This window comes from Aspergillus nomiae (assembly GCF_001204775.2).
Source record: "Aspergillus nomiae NRRL 13137 chromosome Unknown contig00035, whole genome shotgun sequence".
Lineage (NCBI taxonomy): Eukaryota > Fungi > Ascomycota > Eurotiomycetes > Eurotiales > Aspergillaceae > Aspergillus > Aspergillus nomiae.
In genome coordinates, this window is record NW_015378090.1 from 99,840 (window position 1) to 126,934 (window position 27,095).

General features: G+C 49.4%; 10 protein-coding genes across 10 annotated transcripts; 5 read left to right on the plus strand and 5 right to left on the minus strand.

Moving 5' to 3' along the window:
• Nucleotides 1-378: 378 nt before the first annotated feature.
• On the minus strand, nucleotides 379-1,858 carry ANOM_002160 (catalase; the record flags this gene model as incomplete). The annotated part of the gene is made up of 10 exons (XM_015547417.1): nucleotides 379-489; nucleotides 543-761; nucleotides 813-830; nucleotides 885-1,008; nucleotides 1,062-1,069; nucleotides 1,132-1,224; nucleotides 1,276-1,486; nucleotides 1,546-1,583; nucleotides 1,631-1,661; nucleotides 1,812-1,858. The coding sequence occupies 10 exons, from the start codon at nucleotides 1,856-1,858 to the stop codon at nucleotides 379-381; spliced, it is 900 nt and encodes a 299-aa protein (XP_015410171.1).
• Nucleotides 1,859-2,632: 774 nt separating this feature from the next.
• On the plus strand, nucleotides 2,633-3,799 carry ANOM_002161 (putative aquaporin; the record flags this gene model as incomplete). The annotated part of the gene is made up of 3 exons (XM_015547418.1): nucleotides 2,633-3,046; nucleotides 3,111-3,411; nucleotides 3,468-3,799. The coding sequence occupies 3 exons, from the start codon at nucleotides 2,633-2,635 to the stop codon at nucleotides 3,797-3,799; spliced, it is 1,047 nt and encodes a 348-aa protein (XP_015410172.1).
• Nucleotides 3,800-4,857: 1,058 nt separating this feature from the next.
• Nucleotides 4,858-8,561, minus strand: ANOM_002162 (uncharacterized protein; the record flags this gene model as incomplete). The annotated part of the gene is made up of 2 exons (XM_015547419.1): nucleotides 4,858-4,896; nucleotides 4,953-8,561. 2 exons carry the CDS (start codon nucleotides 8,559-8,561, stop codon nucleotides 4,858-4,860), a joined length of 3,648 nt encoding a protein of 1,215 aa, XP_015410169.1.
• Nucleotides 8,562-9,326: 765 nt separating this feature from the next.
• ANOM_002163 (DUF3712 domain-containing protein) lies at nucleotides 9,327-10,726 on the minus strand (the record flags this gene model as incomplete). The annotated part of the gene is made up of 4 exons (XM_015547420.1): nucleotides 9,327-9,728; nucleotides 9,780-9,904; nucleotides 9,966-10,390; nucleotides 10,461-10,726. 4 exons carry the CDS (start codon nucleotides 10,724-10,726, stop codon nucleotides 9,327-9,329), a joined length of 1,218 nt encoding a protein of 405 aa, XP_015410170.1.
• Nucleotides 10,727-11,591: 865 nt separating this feature from the next.
• ANOM_002164 (oxygenase MpaB family protein) lies at nucleotides 11,592-12,509 on the plus strand (the record flags this gene model as incomplete). The annotated part of the gene is made up of 1 exon (XM_015547421.1): nucleotides 11,592-12,509. The coding sequence occupies one exon, from the start codon at nucleotides 11,592-11,594 to the stop codon at nucleotides 12,507-12,509; it is 918 nt and encodes a 305-aa protein (XP_015410175.1).
• A 1,418-nt stretch (nucleotides 12,510-13,927) lies between these two features.
• Nucleotides 13,928-16,635, plus strand: ANOM_002165 (Zn(II)2Cys6 transcription factor; the record flags this gene model as incomplete). Its single annotated transcript, XM_015547422.1, has 5 exons — nucleotides 13,928-14,653; nucleotides 14,719-14,799; nucleotides 14,875-15,494; nucleotides 15,549-15,737; nucleotides 15,900-16,635. The coding sequence occupies 5 exons, from the start codon at nucleotides 13,928-13,930 to the stop codon at nucleotides 16,633-16,635; spliced, it is 2,352 nt and encodes a 783-aa protein (XP_015410176.1).
• An 881-nt stretch (nucleotides 16,636-17,516) lies between these two features.
• ANOM_002166 (uncharacterized protein) lies at nucleotides 17,517-18,802 on the minus strand (the record flags this gene model as incomplete). Its single annotated transcript, XM_015547423.1, has 2 exons — nucleotides 17,517-17,763; nucleotides 17,820-18,802. 2 exons carry the CDS (start codon nucleotides 18,800-18,802, stop codon nucleotides 17,517-17,519), a joined length of 1,230 nt encoding a protein of 409 aa, XP_015410173.1.
• A 2,391-nt stretch (nucleotides 18,803-21,193) lies between these two features.
• ANOM_002167 (nucleobase cation symporter-1 family protein) lies at nucleotides 21,194-23,189 on the plus strand (the record flags this gene model as incomplete). The annotated part of the gene is made up of 5 exons (XM_015547424.1): nucleotides 21,194-21,293; nucleotides 21,388-21,458; nucleotides 21,533-21,756; nucleotides 21,897-22,620; nucleotides 22,719-23,189. The coding sequence occupies 5 exons, from the start codon at nucleotides 21,194-21,196 to the stop codon at nucleotides 23,187-23,189; spliced, it is 1,590 nt and encodes a 529-aa protein (XP_015410174.1).
• Nucleotides 23,190-23,437: 248 nt separating this feature from the next.
• Nucleotides 23,438-24,052, minus strand: ANOM_002168 (GFA family protein; the record flags this gene model as incomplete). The annotated part of the gene is made up of 3 exons (XM_015547425.1): nucleotides 23,438-23,567; nucleotides 23,619-23,818; nucleotides 23,903-24,052. 3 exons carry the CDS (start codon nucleotides 24,050-24,052, stop codon nucleotides 23,438-23,440), a joined length of 480 nt encoding a protein of 159 aa, XP_015410177.1.
• A 778-nt stretch (nucleotides 24,053-24,830) lies between these two features.
• On the plus strand, nucleotides 24,831-26,630 carry ANOM_002169 (general amino acid permease AGP2; the record flags this gene model as incomplete). Its single annotated transcript, XM_015547426.1, has 2 exons — nucleotides 24,831-25,372; nucleotides 25,454-26,630. 2 exons carry the CDS (start codon nucleotides 24,831-24,833, stop codon nucleotides 26,628-26,630), a joined length of 1,719 nt encoding a protein of 572 aa, XP_015410178.1.
• Between the last annotated feature and the right edge of the window lie 465 nt (nucleotides 26,631-27,095).

The following is a 27,095-nucleotide window of genomic DNA, read 5'->3' on the forward strand; positions in this document are numbered from 1 at the left end:
AGTACATACGACCAAAGGGTGTGGAGAACAGGGCTTCCCGTCCGCTCAGCCGTGCTTAAGCACATGGTGAACGCGGCCGACTGGAAAATGAGCCCTTTAGGAGTTGCTGCTTTAGGGGTGAGCGCCGCCAAGTCGCAGGGTGAGTGCGGTTGAGCTGGGTGCGCTGTGAGAGCTGGGTGAGCAAGTGGGGTGAACAAGTTGGTGAGCTAGACAACCTAGTAGGAATTTTGTGAAGTTAAATAGGGGCACTCAACCTGGTTTTCCATCACTTTCTTTTCCCTCCAAAATGCTCGTTCACAAGAAACGGCTTCAATTGTGATCCTATATAGAAATCAACAGATTAGCGTTCCCTCACCAGGTAGATAATTGTGCCAGCATTTAAAAGTAATCAAAGAGATACGTACTTGGATCAGCAGATGGTGCAGACCCTGGGACCATATTAGACGGTGAGAATGCTACCTGTTCAATATCAGTGAAATAGTTATTGGGCTTTGTAAAATTAGCCTCTGTCCATGTCCCGGTATAAATGATACTCCACTCACGTTACGATTCAGGGTCAGCCTTCCAATCTGTCTAAGAGGAAAGTCATGATGTGGCCAAACTTTAGTCATGTCGAATATATTCCACCGATAATTCTCCGCCTGTGTAGGATCCATTACTTGCCCGTAAACATTCCAGGTTGGGTAATCCCCTTTTTCAATCGCCTCGAACATATCCTTGATGAGAAAATCAGGATTCTCCCCTGCAATTCGCACGGCTTCCTCTTTGGTTCAGTACTAAACTCCCTAGTTTATTTTAATGTGGATATTCACATATTTAAAAGAGCCATCCTGAGGAACACGATGTTTAGTACCCTTACACCAGTGGGAACAGGATCCCCGTACCTCTCTTGTAAATTTGTATGTGTGTCCACTGTAAGTATTCATGTGACGGAGGGACGCGGGTGTTCCCCGATCGCTGAAAACATGGAGCAACTCGTGGACGCCCTCAGGATTGCCAACATGGAAGCTGTGTTGGAGTTAGTGTTCGGCATGAAAACATGGCATTACAAGATCACCTACTCCCAGAACTAGTTACAGTCAGCTACATAGGTTCATGCACGCTGAGGGGATCTCAAGAGCATTTACTTACCATATTTGGATCCGGAAGGTCAGTCTGCGGACGCCTCTTGTGGGATCGGTTCATGGAAGGGAATTTGATCGGGTCGCGAACGAAAAACACAGGCTAGTATTTCCGATAGTATGCATGGCCCACCGAGCTAGAATACTAATATACGGTGTTATTGAACACCCAATCGAGATTTCCTTCGTCAGTATACAGCTTCATTGCCCATCCATGCACATCGCGTGAAGTGTCAGCTGAACCAGCTTCAGGCCCAACTGTGGATACGGGCCATAAGACTGGAGTTTTCTTGCCCACTTGATTGAGGAAACTGGCCGAGGTAATATCTGAGCAATCATCGGTGACAGTAAATCCACCATAAGCCCTGGTGAGTGTCAGTCAGAATCCCTAAGAGGTATCACGCTTGAACAGCAGTTGACCTACCCAGCAGCTTTCGCATGAACCACCCTAAAGCCCAAGGCCTAATACTGTCAGAATAAATAACTTTTGATTCGCTGTTTGAACTTACCTTTCTGGAATTCTTTCTCTGGAGACGTGGGCTGATGTTTCAATAAGCTGAGTGTCCTGAAGAAGTACTAGACCACCCCCACCTGCACTTCTGTTACGCAATTGAACTAAGGTGGCGTTACTAGCATAAGGACAACCTTCAAAAGAATTACCCAAGAGTATGTATAAGCACCAAATGTCACGATTCAGCATCAACACCTTCGGCAAGGGTGTAATAACATTGATCCATGTTGAAGTTATAAGTCTAAAACTAGCGCTAGTACCCAAAGCTAATGGAGCTCTTCGGCAACAGAAATGCTTCCTATTCATGCTCCAGACACAATGCTCATCGGCCAATTATACAAGTATGTTTATTATTGCATTCGGGGAATGCGTCATTCTACTATTGCATGCAAGCATATTTCATTGACATCATGGGCCATGTCTAGACCGATACTCAGATGACACCTTGATTATAAAATAAAATAGTAGCTTTTTTTTTCTTCTTTTCGGTGCTATCTAGGAGTTTTCCCCACTAGGTGCAATTCGGTAAGGCTTCGGAACGACGGGGATCGTTGAGAACCTCCGCAGCCATGGGTCCCGTTGTGGGTCTAAGCTGCACGTGGGGTGATTGGCCAGTTAGTCTTTCCTAAAGCATAATTTCGAGATTTAGTTATAGCCTCGATCAAACGGCTGATGTGATATATTGAGTACAGTACTTGAATGCCATATTCGTCCATCCATTGGCTCTCCGACGTTTAGCAACCGTTCACCTTGCCACTATTACACCTTATGACATACCAGGCTCCATATATTTTTTCAACCGATTAGAACATTGTCCCACATAGAGCAACCATGATATCATCTATATCCACGAGCCGTAGCTTCCTGGTAGAGCGCTCAACATAAATAGCGAATATTTGGCCCTATAAGTTGCCAAATCGTGTTTGGTAAACCATTTAGAAGTCGTTTTTCAACTTGTTATCTCACTGTTTTACAGACACATTACTCCACGTACGGGAAAATGCCAAACTGGATTCATCAGAGACGAAATGAGACGGCCAATAACACAGCATCAACAAGCCATTCGACTATGCCGAACACCCCACTGATGCAGAGCTTAGCAGCTCGTATACGGCACCAGCCTGGGGGGAATACGGCGCCCATTGTCCGCTCAGAGAAGGGCCAATTGCCCATGCTACACGTACCTCATACATTCCAAAATAACTTTGTTGCGGTAGTGGGAGAATTTGTCGGAACTTTTATGTTCCTCTTCTTCGCATTTGCTGGTGGTCAGGTCTCTAATACTCCTAAGCCGGCTGAAGGAGCGCCACCAAATACCTCGAATCTACTCTATCTGTCACTGTCTTTCGGGTTTTCCCTCCTTGTAAATGTTTGGACGTTTTACCGCGTCACGGGTGGTTTATTCAATCCAGTGGTATGTTCTGACTAAGACCCCTGGCTAGTAAAATGACATTGATACTAATATTAATCCCACATAGGTCACATTGGCTCTCTGCCTCTGTGGAGGCATGCATCCTGTTCGGGGTGTATTGGTCTTCGGTTCTCAAATAGTGGCGGGGATTGCATCAGCAGGTGTCGTCAGTTGCTTATTCCCAGGTCCTCTGGCCGTTCAGACCAGGCTGGGCGGTGGCACCTCGATCTCCCAGGGCCTTTTTATTGAAATGTTCCTAACGGCTCATCTGGTATTTGTCGTTATTATGTTGGCTGTGGTCAAGCAAAAGTCAACATTTCTGGCTCCTGTTGGAATTGGCCTCGTCCTCTTTGTAAACCAATTAGTCGGTTTGTGCGCCTGAATCATGCAAATAAGCATACGCATATGCTGATTATAAAACTAGGGACCTACTATACCGGCTGTGCTCTTAACCCTGCCCGTGCCCTTGGCCCTGATGTGATCAACCGCAGCTTCCCAGGATACCACTGGATCTACTGGGTAGGACCATTGCTAGGGTCTCTCCTTGCATGTGGATTTTATGGTTTCCTCAGCATATTCCACTATGAGACGGTTAACCCGGGCCAGGATTTTAACCAGTGGGAGGCCGCTGCAGGCCCCGGTCCGTGGCATGAAGTGATGGATCGACACGATAGTGAGCCAAAGTCACCACACTTACCAAGCAATGGGTCGACCCTTAATTCAACCAATGCTGCGGATGCTGAAAGCAACTGTTGATCAGCCGATAAGGAATATGGTAACGAGCAATTGCGATGCGAGGCTGCCTAGAGCTACCTCTCATAGCATACCACTACTTGTAATCTCAACTTCGGTGTTCTTCCTCAATGACGTTCTATGAATGTTGTATCAACGACTATGACATCCCGAGTACCCATTCATCTGCAGGGAGGAACTTTGTAGGCAGGAGCTAGGAGAAATTAATGTGAATATTTGTTTGTAAATTAGTGGACTGACTCTTTTCTTGTCATTTTATTCATTCCGTCCTCCGCTTCGTTCTTGTTTAGCCATTTGGCTGACTGTAACAGTTGGCCCACGATACCTTAGATAAAGTAGTGTTTCCTTGTAATATGCTACGAAACAAGAAATGTCGGCCCGCAGCCGTGGATGCAAGCGCTGTGGAGTGATATTTGTTATGTATCGTATATCTATCGGCGCTAAGATAGAAATGCATCACATATTTTTGAAAACATTGAAATATTCGCTTGCTACAAAGTGTAACTGGGCACTGTTTAAAGATTCAGGGTAGAGGACCTGTCAACTAGGTAAGGATACGTAGGCAAAACAACAGTAGATAGTCTATCGACAGAAGACTGATTCTTGATTTTTCCCACTACTGACTACAGTACTAATTTATAGCCAAGGACCCCTGAAGCTCTCTGTATACAATGATCAATCCTCAGAAGGGGGCCACTGTACGTCATTAGAAAGGTGACTGATATAGACACCGAAGGCGCTGTTCGGCAGCGAAGCCAAGTTTTGTATATGACCTCCACTTTTGGGGACCTTCAAGCGGACTCCAGATAACTTGGAGACACAAAATGGTGCCCATAGAGAACATCAATCATGATATTATTAATCAGAAAATTAGATACAGTATTCATATGATCCGAGCCACTGAGCAATGATCAGCAGACACGTCGTCCAGGTCAACACTCTTCTTTGCCAGATTACTACACTACCATCCGAAATCTCCACATATATATCTTCCAGAAACACGCCAAAAATGTTGCTTTAGTGTCGCCATGGTCCGAACACGCTCCTCAACGAATCCCAGCTCATACAGATGCCAAAATATTGGTCAGCAGCGGCAGCAACTAGAAGGCAGAAGTTAGCAACAATTCTTCGTAGAAGTCCGTAGGGGAAAACATACAGCTGCCACTGCCTTGATCAATGGGACGAGGCTTTGAACCAGGTCCGTGAGTGTATCTCCAGTGAAGATTGGTAGGATGGAGTGTACAAGACCCGGTATTGAACCGAGAATTGTGCCAATATCATTCATGAAGTCGGTAGTTAGAAGACTAGTCAGATCGTTCACGATGTTCGATATGAGCTCTCCATTCAGAAGTGGCAAAAGGCTGTTCAGAACCTTCGGCACAGCGTCTAGCAGCGAGCTCACTGCATCACTGCCAACGACGGCAATCAAGCTCTCGACAATGGCAGGGGTTTCATTGAGCACAGACCCAATGTCATTCATAAACGCGGGGGTAATGAGTTCCTTAAGAACATTTTCTCCTGGAACGATAATGTCTTGGTGGAACAACGGCATCGTTTCGTTGAGAAGGGGTGGCACCGTGTCAACCAGCCCTCCAACGTCTTCCAGGAAATCTCGTGTCAACAATGTGGATAAGACATTCTCCACAGGCCCAAGAAGCTCTGTGCCAAAAATGGGGACCAAGCTGTGCAGCAGTGGTGGTACCGCTGCCAGCACGACGCCGACATCGGTGACAAATTGCTTAGTGACAAGCCCAGCAAGGGCCCTTTCGATCCCCAGGATAATGTCGATATTCAGAATTGGCAATAGACCGTTGATAATATCTGGCAGTCCTGCAACCAGATCCTTCACAACATCGCTTCCAATGATCGGAATGATATCCTTCACCACTGGGATTATTGCGTTGATCAGCGCGGTAAGATCGTTGATGAACGTTGGGGTTACAACGCTCGCCAGCAAATTCACGATCGCCGTCATGAGGTCTTTGTTGAAGATTGGAACCAGGTCGTGCACCAATGGCGGGATCAGGCCTGCAATACCGCTGATATCGTTGATGAACTCAGGAGTGAGGATGTCAGTCACAATCTGTACTAGTGACTTGATTATATCGCCCTGTAGCAAAGGCAGTATGTCCTGTATTATCGACGGGAGAGCAGCGAGCACAGACTCGATGGAAGCAATGAAGTCGGGGGTTAGGATCTTCGGAATAAGCTCTTCAAGGGGTGGAAGCAGGGGTAGAACGGCGTTGAGTAATCCAGGAACTGCCGCCAAAATCTTCTGAATCACGCTGATGAATTCCGGTGTGAGAATGTTGACGATCATGTCCTCAAGCGATGGTATCAATGGCAGTATCGCGTTGATAATGCCAGGGACCTTCGCAAGGAGCGATTGGACGGCCGCTAATAACTCGGGAGTCAAGATCTGCTTCAGCATCTCCTCCAGCGTAGGCAACAGAGGTAATAGACTATTCAATAATCCGGGAACTGCGTCGAGAAGCGAGCCAACGACCTGCAGAAGCTCCGGTGTGAGAACCTTATTGAGCAGGTCCATCAAGTCCGGCACAAGCGGTAATATTTTATTTAACAGGCCTGGTATAGCATCAAGAACTGATTCAAGGGCGTTCAAAAGCTCCGGTGTTAAAACCTTCTTAAGTAAGTCCTCAAGCGTTGGCAGGAGCGGTAGCAGGGTATTCAATAACCCTGGTACGGCATCGAGAAGCGACTCAAGTGTCTTTATGAGCTCCGGTGTGAGAACCTTCTGGACCAGGTTGACCAACTCTGGTACAAGAGGTAATATTTTATTTAGGAGCCCTGGTACAGCATCAATAACTGATTCAAGCGCATTTAGAAGCTCCGGTGTCAGAATCTTCTTAAGAAGATCCCCAAGCTTTGGCACGAGCGGTAATAGAGTATTCAATAACCCTGGTACGGCATCGAGAAGCGACTCAAGCGCCTGAATGAGCTCCGGTGTCAGAACCTTCTGGACCAGGTTGACCAACTCTGGCACCAGCGGTAGCAAACTATTTAAGAGCCCTGGCACCGCATCCAAGACCGATTCAAGGGTCTTTATGAGCTCCGGTGTCAGAATCTTCTTAATCAGGTTTATCAAGTCCGGCACAAGCGGTAGTAGACTGTTTAACAACTCGGGTGCGGCGTCAAGAAGCGATTCGAGCGCATTAAGGAGCTCCGGTGTTAGAACCTTGTTGAGTAGCTCCTCAACCTTGGGCACCAGCGGTAGAATCGTGTCCAAAAGGCCTGGCACTGCCTGGATTAATGATTTGATGTCATTCACAAACTCTGGCGTCAGGACTTCCTTGATCAGATTGCCGAGAGGCTCGAGGAGAGGTATAAGCTCCTTAATGATCGGTGGCGCAGCCTTAATCAATGACCCGATCTCCTTGATAAATTCTGGTGTCACGATCTCCGTAATAAGTTCCTGTATGGGTTTGATCAACGGCACAAGAGTATTGAATAGATCAGGAAGGTCGCTAAGCAGGGATGAGATCTGTTTGATGAACTCAGGAGTGAGGATCTCTTTGAGAAGGTTCACTAGTGGGGTGATAATATCAGACCCAAGGAGAGGCAAGATGTCCTTGATGAGTGGCGGCAAAGCCTTCAGCACCTCTTCGATCTCATTAATGAACGTGGGTGAGATGATGGTCTTCACAAGATTCAGGAGTGGCTCCATGGTCTGGTTCGACAGGATAGGTTGAATATCATGGAGTAGCGGACGCAGGGCAGACAGAGTTGATGACAAGTCATTCACCAGCTCTGGTGTCAGGTTCTCCGTGATCAACGACTCCAGAGCCTTGATTAGCTCCGGGTTCAGGATCGGCAAGAGCTTATCCATGATTTCTGGGAACGCTTGCAGGAATTCGCGGACTTCATCGCTCGTTAGTATATCGAGGATCTCCTTAATTATGGCCGGCAGGGCAGCGATGCTCTTCAGGATATTGTCAATGTCTTTGAAAATTGACCCGTTACCAAGCAGCGATGTGAGCCCCTGAACACTAACTTCACTACTATTGCCCGATGAGAGAGATGAGAGCAATGGTTTGATACTGCCCAAGGTGCTGATCATGGCCTTTGTATCTTGCATCGTGTCCTGGTCAAAGAACCCAGAGGCCTGGCTAACCAGAGAAGTGGCATCCTTGACAAACGATGGCGTAAATAGGCTCAGAACATTCTTGAGGCCCTCCTCGATCTCCGAGAGTCCGTCGCCACCCAGCACACCTGCTAGGAGGTCTTCAATGGAGTCAACACCCGGGTTGCTCGCAGACGGTCTGGGCGTCGACTCCGTTGTCTTTTCAGTTACTGTGCTTTTTGATACTGTGGTTTTTGATACTGTAATCTCTTCGGTGGCTATCGAGGGTGTGGGAACCTTGACAGTGATGGGAAGTGAAACGGTCGGGACAGGAATATCACCCACAGATAAGGGAAGATTCGTCGGACCTGGAATGTTGAATCCATCAGTATTTTGTTCACTTTCTGCTACTGTGAGTTGTGCACTGTTACCGCGGTCGCTAGTTACAGCTGGTTCCTGCGCTGCGCTGACAGGCGCGATGTTGGCTGCGCTCACCGCACCCTGCTCCTGTGTCGCACTGTTGCTGCTGTCACCTGTTGCAGCCGATTCCTGCGCTATGCTAGCAGCTAGGACGTTGGCTACGCTCACCGCAGTCGATCCCACGGTTGCATTGTGGTCCGATTCTGAAGCTGCGACTGCGAGGGCAGCTAGCAGCACTGGGGACAGTAGAGAAATAGCCCTCATCCTGTGTAGGGTTGCGGACTCTGACTGATGTCGATGGATGCCACAGACACTCTGGATGCAAGCAGGAGCCGATGACTCTTATTAGTATTCCATCACTGCCAGTGATTACCGAGGACCAGGTGCGCCATCGCACCGTAGTCTGCTAGTTGCTACCCTGTCGAAACGAGCCTTTCCTCGTTGCGCATCGTGGCGGTAAGAAAATTCCTTTCGGACAAGCCCTGCCCTCGCCTAGGTTGACCACAAACAGCGCTGCCGTATTCTCGTGCGGGGTCCCATGATAATGCTAGACAGTATAAGGGTCCGACTGGACCCTCTCGCTCTGTGACCGCGGCCGAGCTATCACAACAGCGCGTGTGAGAGGGGCTGATGGCTTTTTTTTTCGCTTTCTACATATGTCAGGGTTCTCTCTTTCACGCTGCCGGTCCTACTGCCGCGGACCGAAAGTCTATAGAGTGGAGATCTCATATAAAATGCGGGGAACTAGGGAAGCGATGTTGAGGATTCCTTGGGATTGCGGGGAAATGAGACAAGTACGCCTGTCTCAGACTGTCTCTCAAGCCACTTGCGCTTGTGGTTGGTGGTAGTTGTCGCTAGCTTACTTCCACGAGGTTCGAGATTGGCGGCCGCTGGGACACTAGCTAGGGCTAGGGCTTCTTCGCTTTGCCCTTACGGTTGATTTACGCCCGTTGTTATACTACCGCGGCAAAAGGTACATGCTCATCTTGTGTCATTAACACTATGTCATTATTCATTCATCATCACTAGTCACATATCTTGGCTGGACGACAAGTTCGCCTGCCGCAACGCGTCGGTCACGTTCTGCATCACGTCGGGATTCGATGACACCAATCCGGAGATGGAACCAAACAGCACCTTGAGAATGGGCACGTTCGCGCTGATGGTCAGGTTATTCAACACCTTCTCATAGTATGATATATGCTCCCCGTCGTAGATAGTCGAATTCCCGGATGCTGAGATCATCACATTTCCCTGGCTCAGAGCCTCTGTCTCTGCAGCTAAAATAGGCCCAATATTCCTGATCGCATTTGGGATATCCACCACTCCACGCAACGGAACTGAGTTGTTTCCAGGCTTCAGCAGTACATTGTTGATAGTACCGTTTCCTAGAATCAGGTCATCGACCTTAAGATTGAGAGTGACATTCCCCTGTGCGAAAAGTCAGTTACTGAGTTCCCGTAGACCGATGATCTAGCTTACCAGAGCAAATGTCACGACAGAGTAATTTGGCAGTGTTGCTTTTCCAACCAGGTTGGAACCGTCATCCTCTGGTGGGAGGGCCAGTCTGGCGGCGTCAATAGAGAACCCGTTCAACATATCGAGTCCTGCAACACCGGAGGTCAATGGTACTAGATCGATCAACTGCGGTGCAGCAGCAACGCTTACCATTTAGCTCTATATCTTTATCCAGGGTGAGGGAAACTTTGATCTTTCCCAAGTGGGCTGTTGTCTTACCATAAGCCGATAAGATAAACCTCTTCGAGTAAACCGCATTGCTCAAAAATTTAGTGAACTGCTCCTCGTCCAGGATCTTGGTCGTCTGGTTGGTAATCGTGATGTCGGATTTGCCTTTCAGGCGAAGTCCATTGAGCGGAGCCGTCACGTATGGTTTTCTCGGCTTCACATCTCGATTGAATAGACTCAAGTTGAGTGGATCTATCCGCACACTGAGCCCGAGGGGAACATTTAGAGATGCAGACAGCGAGAACATTAAGCTATCCGGGGTTGGTTGCATGATAGCTGCAGAGTGGATTGGAATGCTAGCATCATTGACTAGCCTCTGCGCAATTGCCGGTATGATTACCAGGAAACTAAGCCCAGACTTAGTAATGTTCCATCTTGTCAACAACGAACGAATCCACAGAAAGGCAACGATCATACAACACGGGCAGGAAGATTGCCAGAAATATGATGCCCAGGAGGCCATAACACAGCCAATACCGCTTGAAGTGCTTCAGGATACGCGTCCAAAAGCCTCTGGGCTTATTATATCTTGGGTCTCTGGACCTGGCTCCAACACCACTGCCACCACGAGGCCCTGATGGCTCTCCTGCACGCTGCTTCTCCTTGCCCGGAGAGTCGGAATCTATAGACTCTCTCCAGGCACTGGAGCTGTCGAAGGGCCTGTCCGACTCACCGATAGCCATGGAGGATCAGCAATTGCGAAACGCACTCCGGTGTCTTTCCAAGAAGAAGAAAAGGAAGCTACCAGTGCACACAACAGCGAATGCATCTAGCATATGTGGCACCCTGGGGTGCGGGGAATAAACACTTTATCAATCAAAGCGGGGATCTGGGGACGACTAGCGCTCCAGATCGTTACTATCTTAAGCATCCTGACTACTCACGATCCCTCTGATCGTCACTCAGTAGAGACAAGCTTGGTGTCCAACTGGGGTAGTCTGTCTTAGATCGGGTGGAGAAGTCAGGCTCTCTCCATCCTCGCACCGTGGCAGGCGGTCAATTCGCACTAGTAACAAGTATAACAATTCCTAGGAACGGCTTACCTTGGGTTATTCTGGCCACCAAAAAGGTGGGGGTTGGATTCATGCCTCGTGATGGTGTTACCTAGGTTGGCATCTTCGAGCTTGAGTTTTTAAGGTTGGCACTCTATTCATTCCCATCAATTAAATTTTTACATCTTGCCCATTTACCCTGTCGATATTCATATTTTCGCTTCGTTCAAGGTATATTGGAGGCTGTGCGTTCCTGCTCCTCGGACCGTTTGCCGCGGAACAGAAACCTTCCAGCGACAATTTAATTTAATTAAGCTTGGTGAATTTATCCGTCTCGCCCCACGGAAGATCTACACCACCTCGGACTGCCAACTGCGGCCGTGGAATTAAATTCGTGCAGTGGTAGTTGTGGAGTCGGTCCATAGCCCAGTATGTAAGATAGCAGGTTATATATACGAAAGCCACGGTGCGATCTTTTCACTCGAAGGGTGGAGTGATATGCTGTGGGCCAAGGTTCTACTGGCACGTCTTATATACATCCCCAAAGAGTTTCACAATGGAACAAAAGGCGAAACTATCAGTGACCACGTCTGACTCGGACGAGTCCAAGCGAGACGACACCCCGGAGCCATGGCAATCGAGTATCTCGGAAAAGCACACTCTGAACATGGTACCGGATGACAGTTTGCTCGACTCACTCCAGGGTACAGAGAATGTGCAGAAGATCGTACGAGAAGGGGTGTTGCTCGCCACCGGGGCTGCAGCCATCCTCCTGCAAGTTGCCATGCCCGGTGTTGCCAAGGGCGTCGACAATCACAGCAGCTTTGCGTACCGCCCACTACACCGTCTGCGGACCACGTTGACCTTCGTCTACTGCATGGCGTTCGGCACGAAGGACGAAAAGCGCGCGATTATCTCCCTGGTCAATCGTGCCCACGCCGAGGTCAATGGGCCAGGATATTCGGCGGATGACCCGGAGCTTCAGATGTGGGTGGCAGCCACCTTGTATGCCAGCGGCATCTTCATGTACGAGGAAGTCTACGGCGCCATGGAGCCTCGTAAGGCTGATCTGATCTATCGAGAATACTCAGTCCTGGCGCGGTCGCTGCGTGTGCCGCTCGAGATCTGGCCCAAGGACCGGAAGGCCTTCTGGCGCTACTGGGACAAGACGGTGGCCAACCTAGAAGTTACCGACCACGCCCGCAACATCGCCCAGGACCTGCTGTACAACAAGGAGTTGTTCCTCCCACTGCGTATGGGCCTGCCCTTCGTGCGATTGATGACAGCTCAGATGCTGCCCCAGCGTCTGCGCATGGAGTATGGTATGAGCGATGGTCGTCTGCGGCGTTCAATCTATAAATCCGTGATCCTAGGAGCCAAGATCGCCTACCCGATTATCCCGCGCTTTATCCGGACCATTCCCATGAAATACTACATGAGGGACATGCGTCGTCGGCTGAGAAGGATGGCCTAATGCATTAGGAGTACTTTTGTTACGTTTGATGATTATTGCTTCAGTCTGCAGTGTGTTACTATAACCCTTCGTTAACTTTATTGACTCTCTCGTTCAACTCTGCCAGTGTATTGAGTCGCTCTCTATTATTCCCATGCATAGTCATGAACCAGATGGATTGTTCAGTATCTTATGTATTTATGCGTATTTGACCAGACTGGAATGTGAATCGACTGCAAGTTAACTCACATTCAATAGCTTCGTGGTGGCATTTTGGATGATTATAAACATATGGAATATCCCACTGGGTCAAATTAATCTTCCCGGAAGACTGCTATATATACATGAACCTTGGTTTAAGAGTTTTAAATAGCCATGGACACAGTATGCTAAACTCGCGAAAACGATGAGCCTAGCTAAACATCGAGAATAAGAATCACATCCTTGAAAAGCAGCAGCCAACATCAACCCTCAGGAAGCCACTGTCATGAGTTAGTTTAATTCAATCTATTGGGCATAGAATGACCCACGATACAAGTAGACGACAGCCAGAAAGACAATCCACGAAAGGGTCCAGCACAGGACTCGCTCCAGATGACTCCTGAGTTGTGGCCATGCATATGATTGCTCATACCAACCGAGCCTGCCAGGAGCATGGGCGGCTTCAAGGTCGGCATCCACCTCCTCTTTGGCATGGGGTATACCCATAATATCCGATTTCAGTTGTCCCATAATATGGTATCAGACTCTTGTCGTGGGGAGGGGAAGTGAGAAACAAGACGTGATTTCTTCCTTAAAGACGGGCACCATACTCGGGATTAAATTAATAACAATCGGCTATCCCTTTAAGGAGTCAGATGTAAGGACAGAAAAGACATCGCCCCTCCACCTACTCTTATCGCCCATCCCCCAATAGATGCAGTCAATAGGTAGATCAAGAGGCACTAACACACAACACCAATGAGCCTTCACACGAGACTAGCACAATGAATGTAATCCGATTCGCCTGATGGGCAGAATGGTCCGAGGGATACCCCGCAAGTCGATCATGGCCATCCTTTGCGAACTAAGATTTCCCCGCGGGGGAAGAGAGCATACCGCGGCCCGTGAGGCTGCATTGGGCTCTAATTCGCTCAGGATCAGACGCATGTTGAACGGGGTGTGACCAGTTTGAAGTTCCTCGAGACTGCATATTCTGGGGAAGAGAGTTGCGTGTCATGCGGTAGTCAGCTATGGCGGTTCATAGTGAGAGTCGCAAGTTTTCAGGATGGCATTGATATCTAAAGTCTACACAGCCGTTTGAAGGCACTAGAGACCTGGAGTTCCCACCGCTACTATAGATTCTACATATTCCTGCTGTTCCATGATTGCTGGAGATCGAGATATTACATAGTCAGACTTTCTTACACTGATTGGTCCCACTAGCTTCCTGGGGCACCATGTACCAGACTACAGGCCCTCTGCCAGTGGAAAAGCGCATCCGACGGGCGGCGGCGGCCTGCTACCGGTGCCATGGACGCAAGGTGCGCTGCGATGCATCGATTCTCGGCTACCCTTGCACAAACTGCGTGCTCGATGGCAGAACGGACTGTACTCTGCGTCCCAATGCTACAGCACGATTCAAGAGTCTGAAACAGAGCCAGCGTCGAAGCACTGCCCAGAGATCAGCGAAGCCAAATGGGGACGAACAAAACACCGTCAATGCCAGCGAGAAGCCCGGCAAGACTACTCCTCAGCCCTCCACACTGCCAGCAGCCTCTGGGTTCCCCGAACTGTTGGACTCGCCCAATCATACCGAAACGATATTTGAGACTGAATCTGATGCTTCGAGCCAGATATTAGATCCCCAGCCTGTTGTCTCTCCTCCGATGAGGCTGGACAGTGTCGGCCCTAGCTTTTCAGGGCAACAATTCCTAGACTTCAATGCCCTATCTCCCCTTCCGATGAGCGTTGTACATATTCTGGTAACAGGCGGCTGTCTGGACATGCCCCCCAAAGCTGCGTTGGATGTCTTCATCATGAAATACTTCCTGCTCGTGCATCCTTCCGTTCCCATTTTGGATGAAGTAGAGTTTTGGAACACGTATCTCCAACTGGAAGACGCCGAGTACGCGCCCAAACTTTCCCTCTTCCTATTTCAGGCTATGTTGCTTTCGAGTTGTGCGGTATGTATCGTTCTCCTATCAGGCGGCCATTTGACCTCAGGTTAACCATGAACTAAACGGTGCAGTTTGTGCCCATCGAGATTATCCAACAATGTGGCTTCAACGATACATGCGAAGCAAGAAGAGCGTTTTATCACCGCGCCAAGGTATTTGTTCTTGTGGATCTTCGTCTATGCTGGAAAAAGGATGATCTGTCTGCTAATTTGCACCCGGTCAAGTAGATGTTGTATGATACTAACGCCGAGAGTAACCCCTTAGCACGAGCCCAGGGCGCCCTACTGCTGACATTCCATACCACAGCCGAAGACCCCGAGGCAACGATGACCTGGAATATGTGCGCAATTCACAATGCAATCGCTATAGGCCTCGATCTCCATCTTTCAGTCCAGGAACCCAACATATGTGTCAAAAAACGGCTGTGGTGGTCTATTTTTGTTCGCGACCGCTTCCTATGGCTTGGCCGTCACCGTCGCCCTCAGTTCACGTCCGCGAATTTCAACATGAACATTGACTATCTAGACGAGGAAGAGATGGCCAACGAAATCATCATGTCCCCATTTTATGAGCCAAATGTCAAGCGCCTGCTGCTGAAAGTGTTCCAGGCCCAATGCCGGCTGGCCGTGATTTTAACGGATGTCATAACTATCTCCTTCTCAGCTTCGGACGGAGATGCTCCACATCTATCCCTTCATGAGCTTGATTTATATCTCGCAAAGATCAGGGAGGTGCGAGCGGAGCTCACTCAATGGGAAGAAACGGTTTACTCTCCCCTGCATGATACTTGCAGTGCCGAGCCGGAGAGTGTTGGAATTATGATCAATCTAACTGCCATGCACTACCAGTGAGTTTTGGCCCTGTGAGTATACGATTATATTCTCGCTCATGAAATTTATAGTACCGCTCGCATGGTCCTGGGCCATTATGAGACACTCCTTGTGGAAAGTCATCGTGATATGATTCAGGACCGCTCGGCATCGATCCTGTTGCCTTTGGCGAAGGACTTGAAAGAATCTGTATATCAGATCACGCAAAAGCTTGGTTATTTTAGTGCAAGGAACCTAACGGAGCATATCCCATTGAGTGTGTAAGTTCTGACAAATTTTCCCTCGCCCTTAGCAATACACCCTAAGCCCCTACTTGCTTATTTCAAGATCCAAATTGAGGCTAGACTGGCGCTCACACTGGGCTTTTGTTTGTTTTGTTCTGTTTTGCTTTCCTTGTTTACTTTTACTGACCAAGCCTCAAGACTTGCCTATTGCGGTACTCCAATGGTCCTCGCTGCGATAGATGTCAAGCTCTCTGTGTCGTATTCGGACATGGTTGAACGAAAGCGTTCTCTTGCTAAGTGCTCTGAGGTTATTGACCAGTCACGAAGGGTGTACGATGTCACAGAGCTATTCTCGCAAGGCACAAATCAGATTCTGCACCTAGCATACGCCATTACTAAAAACCTGCTTCTAGAAAGCAACATACCGCAGGATGGTTTATCACTGATCGAACGCCAAAACTACCTCGAAGATACTGATTCAGAGAGCAAGGGGCGTGATAAACTGTTATCCCCTGCGTTTAAAAGACTGCGAATAAGAGGCTGGGCCGAAGTGTTCCTGAAGTATCCTCGTGCATATCTCTTGATTTCAACGTGTATTGACTCGAGTCTGGCCACTGGCCGTCTTCCGCGAAATGAATCGCTTCCGCCGATAATCAGAGACACAACGTACTTGGTCTTGGGCCTGCCAAAGCTTCCGTGGGCAATAACATCCCCCACGAGCCCAACAACCGTGCCTGCTGCAGACAGCGTGCAGAAGGAACAACACCGGCTGAAAGGTCAACAAGGGAGTACATCTCTCAACGATACATGGTATTTAAGCCTACTTCACAACGTCGACGCAGATACGTCTCCTTTTGACGCTTGTCTCCTCGACGATGGAGAGTCACATAACGGCAATGTCGGGACGGATGTACAGTGCTTTGAGGAAGATTAGCCCACCATCCTCACCTCTGGAGTGTGAGGGCATGTCAGCGTTATCCTCTTGGAATCAATCACGTGAGATGTATTCGTCCAGGCCATCCGGATACGAGCTTTCTGTCTATGGGTTCCTGGATAAAGGGTAGCAGATTGCCTTGCAGCGTGTTTAAATGCAGGTACTTGACTCTGGCTCCGGTATTACAGTTGACGTGAGACACCGATGCATGGATTAGGACTAGCACAGAACAAAGACAGATGGTGAGTCTACGGAGCAGAGTGTTATGAGGAGAGAGAGAAACAAAGGCATACCTATGTGAATATTTGTTTGCTCTCTTCCTGTTGAGGATTGTGTAGCTTTGGGGTTCAACCCTGACTTATCAATTTATGTGTTCACTATTTGCCCTTGTTGAAAGGGTAGGGTATTTTTCTTTTTATACAGTCAATATAAATTTGTACCCTGCTCCTGTGTTTGTTTGCTCAATGAAGAAACAGTCCTCAATACCAGAGTTTGACCCTGCGTTGCTGATACGGATATTCCTATTAATGGGGACCCCATCAGTCTGGTTCCCCGGTAACTATGTCCACTGTTGCTACTGATATGTTGAATGTGGCAATGAGTCTATGGTATATGCTACTTGAGGTTAATTTAACATAGACATTAAGACATTATGTACGGCCCAACGAAGGTCTATCGCTAAAAGGCACAAGGGGAGGCGAGCAGAGTAAGTAATAGGTGGTACATAGTCAGACGGCCCCTTATAGAAGAATTATATGACATGCAGAAAGGAATGACAGGTGGCCACTGCGACTTCGAGTTGTCCCCGTGCCACCTCCGCTTTGCGTTCCACCCTGACGTGGTAGCTAGCCAACAATCCCATCACAGCACCAACATGTCGCTCAATGCGCTCGACCAATCTGGTCATCCTGATGAGGTGGAAGCGCCCCGGATGCGGTCGACGGCAGAGCCGCGGGCTGGGATGGATGCTGCGAAGGTTCCGGAGATACTTCCGCCATTTCAAGATCCGCAGTACTATGTGCAGCGGTGGATCCCTGACGCGAGTCCGGCGCCACGCTCTGCGATGGACTCGGGGTCAGGAGACGTGGCCCAGGGTTCTTGCCCGGCTGCTTGCTTGTCTTCACGCGGCTGGCGCCGGGCCCAGCATCGGTGGGTATTTGAACCGAAATCCCCACACGAAGAACAGGCGCAGCTTGGTCCAGAAACCCATGGCATTCCATCTCTTCTTCAGAATCTCCGAGTCAGCCTGTGAGCGGGCGCGATAGCCCTTACGGAAGAAACAAAGAAGGAGAAGGCTAATTGGGATGACAGTGAGAGACCAGCAGACGGGCAGACCGCGCCGGGTTTGCCAGCCAGTCATTAGGCGGCGGAATCGAACGAAGGCCTCGATGAATCCTAGGATCAGAAACAGGCCAATCCAGCCTAGGGTGAGAATCAGGGTAAGGGCCAACGGTGAGATACCCATCCAGTAGTCATCGAGGAACCAGTTGTAGTCGTCGTCGTAGCCGTAGTAACCGCCGTTGTAGGAGGGACTGTCTGTACTCGTATAATAGCACTGTGCACCAGTGTAGAGGGAGGTGGGTCGGTTGTAGTAACTGAGTGACTCCAGAGAACTACTAGGGACCTGAGTTGGGTCGACATAGACCACATCATACGTGTAAGTGGTCGGCTGGAAGGGTTGGCTGGAGTCGACCGAAACTGAAGTCTCCATGGCAGTCCGAGGCAGCAAGTCCTCCACCACACGGGGCGGACTTACTGGGACAGCAGTGGTCTGCGTCCATTGAGTTGCGCAGCCCGTTGGGGCTGAGTAGGTCAAGTACACCTTGAAGATGGTGTAATGGTACTCATCGTCGTAGTAGGAGGGATAATCGTAAACATCGGCAGGCTTCCCTACGCCGGTGGGATAGAGCTTCTGGATGACGGTAGCATCTCCTCCGTAATATCCGGTCCCGATGGAGGTGATGGTCGATGCTGCCTCGGGCAGGGAAGTGGCAGTCGGGGAAATTTGCTGGATCGTAGTGATGACCCTGCTGGTGTAGTAGTAGTCTTCAGTGACGACAGCCTGTTCGTAGTAATCTGTGACAACCCACGGGACGGCAAAAACGAATGAACACAGGTGGGTAAAAACGACCGACAAAAAGAACATAAACGAGTGTGGGGGCACCATCATGGATGGCCGCCGGCAATGGTAGCGCAAAAATCTCCGTCCCTCTCTGGGACGCAGTCATGGTAGCACCCATGGCTTTAATACTACTCAAACAATCCCTGGCCAGAGGCAACTCGAGCCTCATGACCTCGCCAAGCGATGTTAAAATTGCTTCATGCAGCATGGTAGTATCCCATTGAGAACTTGCTGGAGCCTCATGGTGATTGGCAGGGTTTCAATCCCGCAGGGTCTAGTAGTCTCGATGAAGCTTTAGCTCGCGCGCTACGATACTCTTCTTTTCCTTATCTAGGGCTAGACTTGCCCCGTACTAGACAGCATGGACGAACTACTCTCAAGTGGGCTAGTGGCTCTTCTTTTTTAGGTCGCATTTCTCCTATCTCGCCATTCAGGTCCGTGTGACATGGAGGTAGGAAATGGTACGAGCCTAGGTAGTGGTTCGAGGCCGGTATGGCCGCTCGAACTATCCCTTAGCGTGACCTCGCTTCTGGACTTTTGTCGCCATGCTAGAGAGAAAAAAGAATCGAATGTTGAATAGACTTCGCCGTTCCAATTTTCCCGCGGCGGTTTGACGGGTTTGCACCACGGTTAGCTCTGGATTGGGTTTAGCTTTGGGGCTGGTGGCCAGCAAAGCATTGGAAATCCACTGGACAAGTCGAATCTGGTTGATATTACGGAGTCCGCCGTACTTGTCTCTTCTTGATCTAACCGTGATGATCCTAGCGCATCTTGCCATCATTTGGTAATATCCCCGAGAGTTTGCCACGGCGGACAATGTCCGGAATCTTGAGATTCGAGAGAACGTTGGCCATTGCAAGGCCTTGAACCAGCGTAGATAGCCAAAACTACCTGTTGATATAGCATTAATCGTAATATAGTAGAATCGAAATCTTGGTTTTGCTTCTAGGTATATTCGTGCGGGGTGGGTGTCTTATCCACTACTATGTGTATAGGGGATACGGGATAAAGCACATAAATATATAGTTCGGGTCCATGTATATATATCTGGACCCATGCTGGCACAATCACTACCACTGTTCCTCTGGGCGATTGTTCCTTCGATAGTATTCTACATTACATTACTGGATACGTCAGTCTTTTCTGGAGGGATTAATACCCACCTAATTGTGATATTTCGAGAGATTCGTGAATGCACTTCGGTTTATCCTAATGCAATCAAACAATGCAAACAACCTTCGGGAGAGCTGAATGAATTGCCATTTTCAGTAATCGCCAGGGAATCATCTCATCAAAAGTGGAGATCGAAATCGGGACATGAAGATTCAAATCCATTATCAGTTGTGGGAGCAACTACGAAGAACGCCGGAATCATGACATGGTTGCAAGCTTCGATGCATCTATGGTTGCCCCCGGGCATTAGAAAAAAGGGATACCAAGGGCAGGCACCCTATGAAGTACGCCGACACGAGTTGGTGGAAGACACGTGCGAAGCAGAGAAAGATCGACCCTAATGTAAGGGTGCCGGATGAGATCATCTCCAGCTCCCTGCAAATCCCGATGGCTAGAAGGTCAAATTCCAGGAGGCCGGTGTGCTAGAGCCAGTCTTGTTACAATTAATCCCCTCATCGCTTGCTACCTGCCGTTTCTTCATTATCCCAATCCGGAACTGATCGTCCTGTTTAGTGAGCTGAATACCTAGTATATTGATGGTGCACGTCTCTCACAGGGTTCAGGAGATCCAGATCTCCCTTTTGATGCTTACTGATTCACTTGCTGGAGGTCTGCATGAACAAGATACCTGCACCCCATGGATTCCAAACACAATGAGGTGCCAGACCTGGTGCATATTGAGGATCTGCGACACGTGGAACCAACATAGAATGGCCTTAGATCCTTGACGACTGTGGCGATCAGCCAAGGTCCAAGAGCATTCTGGATTGGATTTAGAAGTAATTCAAAGCTACCCTGTTGATGCCGCCATCGCTAAGGATGAGGAGAAGCGGTTGAAACGAAACCTTGATATGCGGGTTCTCCCTCTTCTGGAAGCATGTTCTTGCTTCTATTGGTCACCTCAGATCAAACCCCAACGCTGATCACAAAACCACTGTGGGGAGATCGACACTGGGGTTGAAAAGGGACTCGACCTTCTTCGCCTCGCACTGCAAACCCCCCTCAATGGCGGTCTGTGTCTTGTTTGAGTGGTCCCTGATTGACTTTACTGTAGTAACCTCGGCTTCTAAGGCGTTTGATTTAGCTTCCACTACGGAGTCGGCCGTCTGCGGGGAGAAGCTAACTGTATAGATGTTGATCTTTGTCTGCCTATAATGCGGGGTATATATTAACCAGACATCCCCGAGTCTCATGGTCAGCAGCTCGCATCATACACGTTGCTTGTTCTTCTCTTTGCTTGGCAACGTTCTATGAAATCCAACAATGTCATTACTCAAGAGGTCCATCAAGGCCCTACAGGTGCCGACAGAACCTGGTCTGACGACGGCGGAGTTAATGTTAACGAATGAAGATCTAAAGCCAGGTGAGCACAATCCATGGATTCTGATACATGTTTTCATGGAGTGCACGGATGTTTCGTCAATTGAGCACTGATACATCAAGATGATTGCGTCCAGTCGAGCCGGAGCGTCGCCAATGGAGATGGCTTAACTTTGTAGCTTTCTGGATTGCAGATTCGCTGAATGTCGTATGTTGCTACCCCATAACCAGCCCAATCTTTGCCCTAATGCATTGTTCCTAAATCACTCTGGAATTTACTAGAATACATGGATGATTACCTCGTCCATGATTGTGGATGGGCTCTCCTGGTGGCAGTCCTGGCTCTGCGTCTGGGCCGGTTATACAATATCAGGTATCTTTGTCGTAGCCATGGGCCGCATTGCAACCATCTATTACATTCCGTTCGCAGTGGCCAACCGAGCATCCTTTGGCATATGGGGTTCATTCTGGCCGATTATCAATCGCGCGGCAATGGCTGTCATTTGGTATGGAGTTCAGGTATGTGCTTATTCGCCAATCGCCAAAGTACTAGTACTCCTCTAACCCACTCGGCCCAACAGACTTATCTTGGAGGTATATTATGTCATCACTTTCCTTTGCTAGAGGAAGACTAATTCTGTGTCAGGGCAATGTGTGACTCTGATGATCCAGCCATTTGGCCCAGCTACGTGAATATCCCCAATAACATCCCAGCCAGTTCAGGCGTCACCACCATGGAGTTCACCAGCTTCTTTTTGTTCTGGCTAGGGTCGCTCCCCGCCCTATGGTTTCCTATCTATAAGATCCGACACCTCTTTACGGCGAAAGCATACTTTTCACCTGCCTGCGCAATTGCTTTCTTCATCTGGGCGATTGTTCGCGCCCATGGATTGGGCCCTATCATCCATCAGCCCAATACTGCGCAAGGAAGCGACTTAGCATGGGCTGTGGTGAAAAGCATTATGAACTGCATTGCCAATTTCGCCGCTTTGATCATCAATAACCCTGACTTTAGCCGATACGCACGTCATCCAAAAGATGCGATATGGCCACAGTTGATCACGATCCCAGTGGGCTTTGCCGTCACGTCGTTTATCGGAATCGTGGTAACTTCATCTTCATCGGTGATCTTCGGCGAGGCGGTTTGGAATCCTCTCACTTTGCTAGGAATGTTCTTGCAAGACGCCAGTTCGGCGGAACGGTTCGGGGTGTTTGTGATCGCCGCTGGCTTTGCGTTGGCTCAGCTAGGAACCAATATTGCAGCCAACTCTGTATCCGCTGGAACAAATCTCTCGGCCTTGCTCCCTAGATTTTGCACCATTCGCCGAGGAGCGTACGTGTGTGCAGCTATTGGTCTGGCTATGTGCCCGGTAAGCATCCTCCCCATCTCTCATGACCGATAGAATCATTTGACATCCCATTCGCCCCTCCCTGGATACTACACTACAATTACTGACAGACCTCGTAGTGGAACCTGGTGGCATCTTCTGCAAAATTCACGGTCTATCTGTCATCCTATTCGGTATTTCTATCTTCGATCGCCGGGGTCATGGTCAGCGACTACTATTTGGTCCGTCGCGGCTACCTGGAAATCCCGGCTCTGTATAGTGCTGAAAAGAACGGCCCGTACTATGGCACGTGGGGTGTTTCCTGGAGGGGCTATACGGCTTACATATGTGGCATACTGATCAATGTTGTGGGCTTTGCTGGCGCCGTTGGTGCGGATGTACCGGTGGCGGCGGAATACATCTACAACATCAATTATTTGTCCGGCTTCTTGGTGGCTGCCGCTATATACTGGGCCTTGGCAAAGGCTTTCCCCATTCCATGCACTAGCGATACATGGAACGAGGTACCATATTCTGGAGAGGCGACGCATGCTGATGGAAAGGATATCAAACAAGTGGAGGAGGTAGAGGATGTAAGAGCGGCAGTGTAAGGAGTCCGGTGATATGCTGGTGGTGGATTACGGTCTCAGGCCTTTGGGTGCTCTCTGTGAATACTGGACTTTTATCTGTACCTTTGTATGTCTTGCTCCTTTGAAATATCATTCGGCACTAGGCTTCGGGTTCGTTGAGAATTCGCACCGTTCAAACACTCAGGTAGATTCCATGAGCATACTCTTGTCAGATATAAGATATCAGTTCTCTATCCAATGACAGGGGAAAAAGAATGATCTACCATACATTAGGCTTGCGTGCCCGAGCTCTTAGCATCGGTTGGCATTATATCGTACTCCTTGGCTGATTGGCACCCGGAAAAGTAGCTAGGACGTCGCTTTACGAAGCATTCGAGTCCGGGTTTGTAGATTTCGAGCCTGTGCAAATGTCATTAATGCATTGAACCCAGACAAGCCTTTACTTCTTACCCGTTTTCGATCAGCACTGGTCGTATCACGATGTACTGGCGTCCAAGGCTGAAAGGAACTGTGAAAACTGTGCATCCACATCGTTTGCAGAAATGCTTTTCTTTCGCACGGCCGCTGACAGTACCCTTCGTGATCGTGTAGCAGGTAAGGAGAGCGTCCGGATCGCGAATAGTGACGCTGGATGAAGCGTAGCTGGCCGTCTGGAGCCGTCAGCTTAGGGTACGCAACATCAGGCTGGAGCTTGCGATCGATCAAAAGATGTAACAGCCATATCCGTGACTCACAATCTGACAGGGTCCCCCAGCTCCAATCGCGCAGTCACTGCAATAGCAACAGAATACATCCTCGGGAGGACCTGTGACAGTGAACCCTACTCCTTTGCAAATGCAGGCTCCAGTGCGGGTCGTGGTATCTTCGGCTTCGTCTGTAGACATAGTCACGTGGTGGACAGACCAGCGACAGAGAGAAATGAGGTTCCTAGCTCCGAGAGAGGCACATTGTGGAAAAGACCTTGCGAAGGTCAGACACTATCCCCGAAACCATAGCAGTGTACGATCCCACCGGAGACGTTGAGAATTGTAATGGGTCAACGTATGAATCAATGATTGGATTGTTGGTCATTCTCGTTCCAAACCCTTCTCTACACACCGAGGAAGGCATTCCCCGGGACAACCATGGGCCGTGTGAATGTGCTCTCATTTCTGTTTCCCATTTGGGACGAATTAGTGTGAAGGCGAACAACAAGTGGGTTGGAAAGCGTCGAAGAAGATAAGGACCGGTCAATCATGAAGTGGCGCAGTAATTCCAACGCGGGGTCATCGGTCTATGCCTCCACACCGTAGCCCTAACATTGGCCATGCGTCTGGTTGCTCAACGTATCAAGCGGGGAAGTGTTGGTCATTAGAGTTGCGGGGGAGAAGTGCCAAGGGATTTAGATTTAGCGCAATCTGGCCCGGAGGCAATTGATTGAAGCCTGAGAAGTATAGAGATAGATCTGCGGTCATGACGTCCCGGGAGGCTTCCCGAGATTAAGAAGTATGGAGCGATAGAGAGCATAAGGGGAGACCAGACCAAGAGTATATAATCCCCAGGTTCTGACAAACTGTCCTCCTAGAAAACAGATTCAAATCTTTGATATGCAGCCTATCGCTGTACTACTAAGCCGTCTTCTACCCGATCTGCCCCTGCCCAGTGCGACAACCTGTGTACATTATGGGGCCTGACTTGAAGATAAAGGAGGATCCACAGCTGGTAGAGGCCAATGTCCAAGAAGGCCAAATCAATAGTGCGGAGGGTCTGCAACGGCGACTCGAGAACCGACATGTTCAACTGATCGCCATTGGAGGCTCCATTGGGACGGCGCTGTTCGTCACCATCGGCAATGGCCTCGCCGCAGGGGGCCCGGCCAGTCTGCTGATTGCATACGTCCTGTACTGTGGGGTGCTAGCTTGTATCAACAATTGTCTCTCGGAAATGATTGTCCTGCATCCGGTGTCCGGTGGGTTCATCCGTATCGCGGGCAAGTGGGTGGACGACGCCCTCGGTTTCATGGTCGGCTGGAATTTCTTTCTCTACGAAGCTCTCATGATCCCCTTCGAGATCACCGCCATCAACCTGATCCTTGGCTACTGGAGAGACGATATCCCCGTCGCCGCAGTGTGTGTGGCATGTATCGTTCTTTTTGCGTATGACCCCAGAGCAACAATCCCTTTCCTGCCCGGCCTTTCCACATTTTCCCAAAGCGACGTTGTAACGTACTCTGCCAAGATGAATCCTATTTGTGCAGATTAGACAGTGGTTAGTCCCATTGAGAACCCAAGCTGAACATTCAATAGTGCGATCAATGCTCTCGCCGTCGCGGCGTACGGGGAGGCTGAGTTCTGGCTCTCCTCCGGGAAGGTCATCCTGATCTTCATGCTCTTTTTCTTCACCTTCATTACCATGGTTGGCGGTAACCCAGCTCACGATGCATACGGGTTTCGCTATTGGAACGATCCCGGCCCCTTTGCCACGCATCGCACGACCGATAGCCTGGGTCGGTTTGAGGGTTTCCTGGCTGCCGTCTGGTCTGCTGCTTTCTGCATTGTGGGACCCGAATATATCGCGATGGCCGCTGCCGAGTCTAAACGGCCCCGGACCTTTGTCAAGGCTGCCTTTAAAACCATTTACTGGCGGTTTGTCTTATTCTTTGCCCTAGGTGCCCTGTGTGTCGGCATCGTCATTCCGTGGAATGACCCGACTCTACAAGCCATTCTTGCCGGGGAGAGCAATGAGAAAGGAGGTGGTGCGTCTCCCTATGTCATCGCAATGTCGAATATGCAGATCCGCATCCTGCCTGACATCGTCAATGCCCTGCTCATAACGTCCGTCTTCTCGGCGGGCAACACCCTCACCTACTGTGCCACTCGATCCCTCTACGGCTTGGCCCTCGACGGTCGGGCACCGAAAATCCTGAGCAAGACGAAGAACGGAGTCCCTCTCTATGCGTTTGGCGTCGTCATGTGTTTTCCGTTCCTGTCTTTCCTACAGCTCTCCGACAACTCGTCCCAAGTCTTGACGTGGTTAGTCAACTTGGTTACGGCCGGTGCACTCATTGACTATCTGGTCATCTGTATCACGTACATCCAGTTCCATCGGGCATGCAAAGCGCAGGGCATCGGCCGACAGCAATTTCCATACTACGGTTATTTCCAGCCGTACTGCTCCTACCTCGGTGCGGTGTGCATGGTCCTGGTCTTACTCTTCTACGGGTATACCGCATTCGCGCCGTGGAGTGTGGAGACTTTCTTCCAGAATTACACCATGCAAATCATCGCCCCCATTTTGTATTTTGGATGGAAGTTCGCTCACCGAACGAAGATCCTCAAGCCGCAGGAAGTCGACTTGGTTTGGGACCGACCGATCGTAGACTCCTACGAAGCTACCTTCACCAGTCCTGCGCCTGGGTTCTGGGCCGAAATGTTTCAAATGTTCCGGTTCAAACGCCCGCAAGCAGAGCCGGTTGATGTCTAGGATGTAAGCCTTTTGAGTTGCATCGTGTGGCTACGGAATGGGCCTTGAGCTTTCCTCACGTCCCAGCTAGGCCCTGTTGATTATCGAGAATCAAAATGTTCAGTTTTATCCAATGACAGTCACACTATACCGGACTTCTATTCACTGTTCCGTAGACCAAACCCCTTCTGAAGCCACCGAACTGTTGCTCGATGGGGTATTTGAGCATTTCATAAGATCATCAAACATCATCTCTTGGGCCTGAGAGGCATAACCCTACCGAGGATGTTACTTTTGTGCTGGAAGGCTGCCTTGTAGATAATGGAGTAGTCTGTACTCTGGGCAGACACAGAAACTCACTATTAAGAGAATATAACGTGGAAACACTAGACAGAACCCAAGGATATAGAGAGGTGTACGGATGTATGTATGTATAGACTTGGCTGTGATCTCTCCGTCTTCCCTTCCGGGTGGACCCGACCTTAT